The sequence below is a fragment of the Chrysochloris asiatica genome, unplaced genomic scaffold, assembly GCF_000296735.1.
Source record: "Chrysochloris asiatica unplaced genomic scaffold, ChrAsi1.0 scaffold00154, whole genome shotgun sequence".
Classification (NCBI taxonomy): Eukaryota; Metazoa; Chordata; class Mammalia; order Afrosoricida; family Chrysochloridae; genus Chrysochloris; species Chrysochloris asiatica.
The window spans coordinates 2,817,888-2,826,334 of record NW_006408672.1 but is presented as its reverse complement, the minus strand read 5'-3'; the positions used below and the strand labels follow the sequence as shown (position 1 = coordinate 2,826,334).

Sequence of the window (8,447 nt, the reverse complement as noted above, 5' to 3'; positions counted from 1 at the left end):
GCCATCTGTTTTCTCACAGTTCTGGCGGCTGAAAATCGAAATCAGGTTCTCAGCCTGGTCAATTCCTTCCTTGTTGATAACCATGGGCGCTCCCTGGTTCCTTAGCTTGTAGATGACTCTCACATGGCATCTGTCTCCCTTCCCCCCTGACTCTGTCTCTCTGTGTCTAGTCTGTTATTTTTGTAACTCAGAAGTGGTTAGATTTAGAACTAACACTAAATACCACTAACACAATAAAGAAAACTCTATTTACAAATAGGATTACATCCATAGATAGATCCCAACATGTATTTTGCGGGGGACATAATTCAATCCATAACACTGCCCTGGGGTTAGTAGCAGGGTGCCAGGCCTGGGTACCACTCCTGGTTCTAGAGTTGAGGCATCTTTCCCCTTTACCATTTGCCCTAAACTCTCCCCAAAGGTTTAGTATTCAAATCTTCCTTCCAAAACACATGGCCTTTACTATTCTTTGTTCAGTACTTTCAAGCTCCTCTGTATACCCTCCTGGGCCTGGCATCCAGAAAGTGGCACCTGGAAGTACAAACAATCTGCTGTCCTTTGCCACAGCTAAGGTTTAAAAAAGAGGTAATGGATCAACACTTCATGCAGAACTGATCATAAAAAGCAGAATGAGTTCCTCCCTAAACTCAGAATGAGTTTAAACTCTAAATGAATTTGAATTCTAAACAAGATCATATGTCATTTTCATCTTTTAGTTTGGGGGAGGGCAGATTTGGCTCTGGTCTTTAACCTGTGGGTGTGAAGTTCATTTGTCTGGTGTAAAGAGGAGGAGGACAGAGGCTTTTCTCATCCGAGGTGTGGCAGGGACAGTGCCTCAGGTGTGTCTGCGGCTCCAAGTCACTGAACCCAAGCCTTCCAGTTTTAGATTGGGAGTCCAGAATGCCTGTCACCATGGTTACCAAGAAATGGCCTGATTTACACATAATAGGGCTCTGGTAGTGTAGTGGTTACGAATCGGGCTGCGAACCTTAAGGTCAGCAGTTCGAAACTACCAGCCGCTCTGCGGGAGAAAGATGAGGCTTTCTACTCTCGTAAAGATTTACACCCTCGGAAACCCTGTACAGAGTCGCTATGGGTCGGAACCGACTCGACAGCACTTAACAACAACAACAGGGCTTTAGCAGGTGTCAGGTCATCTGATATTCCAGTCTAGGACAAAAAGAGAGGATGTTTGTGGCTCATTGCTTATGCAGGTACAATGAACACAGGTATGAATACTGGGCTGGGTAGTGGTCCAGACATTGATACCAATGCGGTCTGCAAAACTGAGCCTTTTCATTGATGGAGGGTGGGATGGTCAGCAGAGGCATGGCCATCTTTACCTACATCCCTGTCTCCCCAGCACTTACTACTCTGGAGCGCTGTGAATGAATGTTGTACTAAGAGAATGAACGTCTGTGTAGCAGGCATGAGGGTGGTCGCCGCACATAATGCTCTACTTCAGCTCATTTGGAAGGGTCTTCTCTTTAGAGTTTCGGTTTTGGTTCTCTTGCCTAGTGTTCGAAGCAGTAAGGCCTTAAGCTGCTACCTTGCATGGAGGTGGCCATCAACTAAAAAGGAAAAGATTGAAAAAAAGAATGCCCCTGACCATTCTCGATTCCCATCAGGACGCTCCTCTGGGTTCATCCTCACATCACGGGCCTGGAGGCGATCGATGGTCCTGAGTCCCTAGTAACACCGCATTTGTCAAGGCCCCCTGGGGGCTTGCCCCGGGCGGTTTGGTCAGTTTCCCGAGAGTTTCCGAACTGTGGGGGAGAGGGACTTGGGACGAGTCTCCACACAGAGGATGCTGAGTCTTTGTAGATACCCGGGACCCGAGGGTCGCGGTGTAGGAGGACAACAAGAGCACGCACACCTGCCCGTGGCCCCGCCCCCTCAGCGCTGGCCAATCGCGGGCGCGGGGCGGAGCTCGAGCCGGAGCCTGAGCGGGTGCGGGCTCAGTAGCCTAGCCAAGAGGGAGCGCAGCCTAGTCCCCGCCGTCTCGTTCCCGGAGCCCTCAGCCCGGTCCCAGCCGCCGTCGCCCCCGGGGCATGGCCTGTCTGATGGCCGCTTTTTCGGTCGGCACCGCCATGGTGAGTGCGCGAATTCTTCGCTCTCGCGGGCTTAGTTTTCTTGTCTAGGAGATCACGGTATGTGCAAAGTCCTTCATCCCGTCCCCCTCCGCGCTCGCTCCACTACTCCAAGGAGCGCGTCCTCGGGCTCTGACCCAGCTACACCCGAGAAGACCCGGTTCCGATCGGCCCTCGGTCCTGGCCACCTGGCATCTTCCGGTGCTCCTGGACCACCCGGGGACGGGAATGGAGGGAGGCAGTTAGGCAATCCCACAAGTGGACAGACTGCCTTGACCTCGTCCGCGTCCGGAAGAGGGACCTGCGGCCTGGGGTCCCGGAGCGCGCTGGGAGTGGCCGCAGCCTGGGACAGAGGGAAGGGAGGTCCGGTTCCTCTGCCGGCGGGCGCGGCCAGGACTAAGGGAGCAAGGACTGCTTCGCGCCACCCTCCAGAGCGCCAGGCAAAGGAACAAAAGAGGGAGCTCATCCCTGAGAGCTGGAGGTTGCGCTCCCCGTGCGCTTTGGGAGGGACAGACAGCTTCTTTCGGACCTAATGGGGAAAAAGGGCGACGGAGTTACCAGGGAGGCAGACGCGGGTCGAGGTTGTGGATGTCTGCTGGCCGCCCTTCTGCACCCTAGAGAGAGAGGGTTTGGGAACAGAGGTGCACATCCCACTTCTCTTGAGGGTACCAGCTCCGGAGGGGAAGGCGGGGTGCTGGCGAATTGATGGCTAGACACAATTACAGTAAACGCTTTTCCAAGCTGTGCGCAAGAGATGCCTCTTGTGTGTTTGTAACGTTTCACTACAGGAATATAGAAAACAAAACTAACCATATTTATTTTACTTTGCTTTCAACATCACATCCACCCCACCCTACCTAGGGCCTTTTATTTTTCTTTGCCTAGCACATTAACATTGCAGTTAGTTACGTATGGGCTACATTTTAGGTTATCTATCTAAAGCATCCAAAGAAAGTCTTTGGTATTATTACAGGCATCGCCTTATCTATCCATCCATCTTTCCATCTTTTTGTATTTACTATCCTGCTAGCTATTTCCCATACGCTATGCGCCCGCAGTGCATAGCACGCACCGGGGTTTTCACCACCCTCCCCCACCCCCCCTTTATTTCATTTTTAGCATCCTGTATTTGAAGTCAGCTGTGCTCAGCAGGATTTGACCGACAGTTACCTCTTGCCTTGAGCTCAAGAAAAAAAAAAAAATGTAGCCAGGTTTCTGCGCACGCGCCGTTCTGACAACTGCATCCTATGATTCCAAACAGGTTACTGTAGCGCATGCCGTGCCTCCAGCTCATTATATAAGAATTTTGTGTAAACCGATAGAATGGGGCCGGCAGAAACCTTAAGTCAGTTAGTAGAAGAGGGGAAGTGCAAGGGCAGGGGGAAGTTCGCTGGCCAGCTCGCCTCTCTGGAGGTGCTCTACCTTTATTGCTTGGTTTATCTATAAACCCACTGCCTTCAAGTTGATTCCCACACTTAAGCCACCCTACCAGACAAAATAGAATTTCCCCATAGGGTTTCGAAAACTGTAATCTTTACCGAAGCAGACTGCCACAAATAAGAGAGTTGCATGTTTGGATCACATTGCCTTGTGTAGTTTTCCTTTTACACTTGTTTATATATTTGGGATTTCTAAATGATATAGATAACTTGAAAATTAAGGAGGTTATTGATGCTCTTTTAAGGTAAGGTAAGTTTCACATCTTTTGAAGTCCTTTTCGAGATGCAAGGAGGCTTGTACACATGGGGGGCGGGAAATGAATCCAAATGTTTTTAGATGTGGATTGTTCCGTTTAGGTCAAGTAACTCTGTTTTGTTACAACCCTGGAACTCAAGTGGTTTGTCCTTGCTTTGAGACATGGGCTGGGCTCTTTTTTTCATTTTAGGGAACAATCTTTTGTTTGAAAATCATTTCCTCCCCTGAAAACCCTGTATTTATTTATTTATTTTTAATTTAAGAAATTCTATCCAAATTGTAAACAAAGAGCTTTTGAAAGATACCCTAAGTTCCCGAACTTGTATTTTCCACCATAAGAGGTCCAGCCATAAGAGGTGTGTACCTGGAGAAAGTGTTCTGGAGAGTGAGAGAGACATCTAGTCTCTGGGTTGGGGGGCCATGAGGGGTGGACACAGGTTTCCCAACGGGGTGGCAGGATTTGGTGCTGTTTGAAGAGAGGTCTTGGTGATGATGAGGCTGCTGTTCTGAGTGGCAGCCCAAGTGGAAGGCGTGATGTTTTGGTGATTTTCCCATGGACAGGATACTTTTCGACACCTATGAATTCAGTGTCCACCCAGCAGCAAATCCCACTGCCTAAGTGGACACCAGAACTGACAGTGATGAACTAGAGAGAGAAGAGAGCGCCAAGCCCTGGGCGGCCACTAGCTCCTCTTCCTTGTTCCTTCCTTCCCCAGGATGCTGAGGGAGGAGTTTTTTGTCTAACTCTATTTCCTTGGACTAAATAGAGCAAATGAGTCTCAAAATGGCCTGGGGGTGGCTCACTGACTGTAAGAGTCCCCCTTCCCCCATATCCCCAGCACTGAAACGGAAATCCTGGGTCACTGTGCTTTGTGCCCACGGAAATATTCTCATGACTAGCAGCCAGGAAAACTCCAAATAGGGTCTCTTCTGCATTCAACCTCCATGAATGAGCTTACTATTATTTGCAATTCATTAGGCAGCACAAACTGTGTGGAGGGGGAGGTCAAAGACCATAGGGAACTAGAGCAATAAAAGGGGGGGGGGAGGGAAAAGGTACTTGCTTTATCTCTAATAAGCTCAGGAGAAGGGGATGCTGGCTGCAACCTACAATGAAGATAACTTTCACCTGACAGTGTTCTTCCAGAGAGCGGAACCCTTTCATACAGGTTTTCATGATTTTATTAATTGGGCAAGGCTATCCAGGTGTGGTGCTGTAGGATAAGCACTGGACTACCTGCAAGGTCAGTGTTTCAAACCCACCAACTGCTCCTTGGAAATCCTATATAGGGTCTCTGTGAGTTGGAACTGACTCAACAGCACTTAACAACAGCAACACCTGGCACATATGGGTGAGGTGGGCATCAATTCCCTGAATGTGAGAGAATACCTTGTGCAAAGGTGGGTATTTGTGTGCATTGCTTTAGAGTTGAATTATTTGAGGGTGAAAATGTATGATTCGCTGTTTTGTTGTGGATTTCCCTATAATGGGTATCTTTGATAGGCTGACCTTACAGTTGCTTGCCTACAGAAAGCTAAGCAACGTTCAGACCATTGAACAAGAGTTGAGAAGTCTTCTGTTGTTAGGGAGGTTGGGTGGAGGGATGGAGGGAGTTGGGAGCCCCAAGGAGCTAGACCCCAGGGAGCCTGGGAGCGTGGCTACTCACCAACTTGGGAATGTTAGGCCAACCAGGGAATCTCTCCATGTCTTTGCATCCTCCTTTGAAAGGGAGATGTATAGAGCTGGGGACAGAATTCGAGGTATAATTTGTACACCATGGAGTTTAATGGGCACGTTGTAATTGCTGAATCAATAGTAGCTGTTGTTTATAATCTTTTATCTTGTATGCATGAGGTGCTATCATTTAATACTTTAATAAGTACATGACTGTGGTTTCTATCTCTCCTGAATCTATTCACTCAACTTTGTCCTACTGGCCTGTCTTCTCATCTCCACCCCAATGCCACCAACACCCCTCTACTCAAGCAGCCTTGTCTGTCACACCCCTGCTCCTGTGTTATGGTGCCTCCGGAGCTATCATTCTTAACTGCAAATCTGGCTCTTTTACTCTCTGGCTTCAGACCCTGTTGTGGCTTCTGGAGACCTCTGGATAAAGTCCAAGGCCTTTAACAAAGTTGGCCGGCCCTTTGTGGTCTGGACGCAGCTTGACTCTCGAATCTTGAAGTCCCCTCTTCTTCCACCTTCCACCCCACCCAAAATCTAAACCAGTGGTCCAGCTTCTGAACTTCTTTCAAATTCTAGAGAGTCCTCCTCTGACTGCTGAGCCTTTGCACATGCTGTTCCCTTTATATTACCTTGTTTAATCTCAGCTTAGATATTATGTCTGAAGAGAGACTGTCCTGAATCTCCCTAGCCCAAGGTCTGCACTGCCTGCCCTTAGCTGTCCCTTCTGGGTTCCAGCCTAGTTTTATCAGAGCCTTTAAAGCATCATATTGTAATTGTTTATTTTCTTGCCTAGGACCCTTGAATATGTTCCGGTCAGAGGTCAAGTCTGTCTTGACCACTGACCACCAGAACTTAAACTAATGAATCTGTTGATTGGAAGGAGTGAGTGAGTGACTAGAGAGAAGAAGCCTAGAGTCTAGTGGGGAAAGTCAGACCCTCATCAGAATGTAAATCAGACTGTTACCTGTCAGTCAGTAGATGGATGGACCAGTGCCATCATCATTGCATTCTTGTGGGTTTTGTTAATAAGGAAAGAAGTGACAGATGCCTGAGGTGGGTGTTGAGGGGGTATGGATGTTCATGGCAGCTGGAATGCTGAGGGTAGAGGCTGAGAGGGTCCAATGACTGGAGAGGAGCTTGCTGGATTACCACGTCCCACTCGCCTCCTTTCTTTCCAGCCTCCACAACTGATCACACAACCTTTGGAATATCACGGAGTTAGGGCCCTAAGTCTACCTGCAGAATGTGGGTTTAGAACCAACACCTTTTGCCTTTCCGTTTGTGTAGCAAGGAGCTTGTCCCACTGCTAGCCTCCCACACCCCTGAAGCCTGGATTTGGAGCTTCCTAGGTTTCCTTTTGTGGTGCTGTAGGATAAGCACTGGACTGCTTACCACAAGGTCGGTGGTTCAAACCCTCCAGCCACTCCTCAGAAACCCTACACAGAGTCACTAGGAGTTGGTATCAAGAGAGATTCCTCTCTGGGATGGGAGGCACTTAACAACAAAAACAACAACAGGGATCTTGTATTATCAAAGTGGGTTATAAACCTGTGACACTAACATGTGGTTCTCAAAAAGCAGGATGAATGGGCAAAGGGGTAGAATCTGGTGTTCTGATCTGGGGATGCCAAAGCTGGAGCCTTATGTTCCTTTTTGGACTAAGGGCTTGCTGAGCAAGAGCAGGGTTTTCTGTTAGTCCTCCAGAATGCTCCAACACAGAAGGCAGAGGCTGCCCCTTGTTTACCCCGTGGCTATGAGGAGTCCTGTTGTCAAACAAAGACAAAACTTCACTAGTTTGGTTTTGGCAATTTATGAGCTTACTTACATGTTTGTGTTTGAAACACTTTACATTCACAGTGCCAGCAGCCAACCAAGCCTAATTTTGTCAGAGTTATACTCTGCACCTTTATTTTTATCCACAGAATGTTAATAGTCCATGAGCTAATTTTTTATTGGGTCCATGTTTTCAGAAGTAGGAGCTACCTGTGAGAAAGATGTGTGTGTATGTGTGTCTGTGTGTATTTCTGAATGTGTTTCTCTCTCTTTCTATACACACATGTACATATTTGTATGCCTTTTTCTTAAAATGGCAAAGCTTCACTTTCAAATCTCAAAAGAATTTGAATCCCCTGTGCTCACCTCTTCTCCGATCCCTGCCAACCCCATCTGTATTTTAAATACTGGAAGCCTCTAAGTTTAGAGATGGTGTTTTGAGTCCTTTAAACACTATGTGGGAAACAGTGCTAGCTCTTCAGTGATACTGTATGCACCCTCAAGAAGGCATCCACATGGGGAAAGTTGTTTTTGATTCCTTGTGTTGTTGGGGTTTATGGAGTTTTTTTGTTTTGGGTGATTCATTCTTTATTTTTGTGTTGGCTTTTTGATTAGACGCAATAATGACCAAAGTTAGCAACTCTAAAGAAATAGTGAACAAACCTATGGAAAACCCCATTAAGTTGTGGTTCCTCTCTAGGACTAACAACAACATGACAGTGTTTCTTCAGGCTCCAGGGTAGTCAGAATAGCCTGAGTTATCCAAGATGGCTATTGATGGGTTCTTCCCAGGAGACCTTCAATAATATGACAGAGCGTCACAGAAGACCCTTGTGTTTGGAACTATGGAACTTTTTGTTTTGATTCATGAGACAGCTAGAAAAAGTGCAACATAATATTTGTCTACCCCAGGGTTCTTTTGTGTTTTTTAGGGACCTGGGATATATTGATTGGTTTAGAGTGCCAAGCCATTAGAAGAGGATTTTCTTTTCTTTGCATAAATACTTTTGGTTCTTGGCACATCTGTTACAGTTCCATGGACTCCTGATGGAAACTTTAAAAGTCAATACTAGCTACAAAATACCAGGCACTCTCTCTTTTTTTTTTTTTTTTTAACTTTTTATTGTGAATTGAGTGATAGTTTACATGGGAGAACACTGGTTTTACACCATCGTTTCATTGCAATGATTACAATCTCC

General features: G+C 47.1%; 1 protein-coding gene across 3 annotated transcripts in view; it reads left to right on the top strand.

Annotated features, from left to right (window-relative positions):
• The first annotated feature begins 1,959 nt into the window (after window positions 1–1,959).
• Window positions 1,960–8,447, top strand: part of ABCG1 (ATP-binding cassette, sub-family G (WHITE), member 1) — a 92,471-nt gene continuing 85,983 nt past the window's right edge. For 2 of the 3 annotated variants that reach the window (XM_006870828.1, XM_006870827.1), the window contains exon 1: window positions 1,960–2,096. In XM_006870828.1, coding sequence (XP_006870890.1) covers window positions 2,055–2,096 — 42 coding nt within the window. In that variant the 5' untranslated portion in view covers window positions 1,960–2,054. Of the gene's footprint in view, window positions 2,097–2,781; window positions 2,818–8,447 lie in introns of those variants that run through there. The other variant, XM_006870829.1, reaches the window with a different exon arrangement.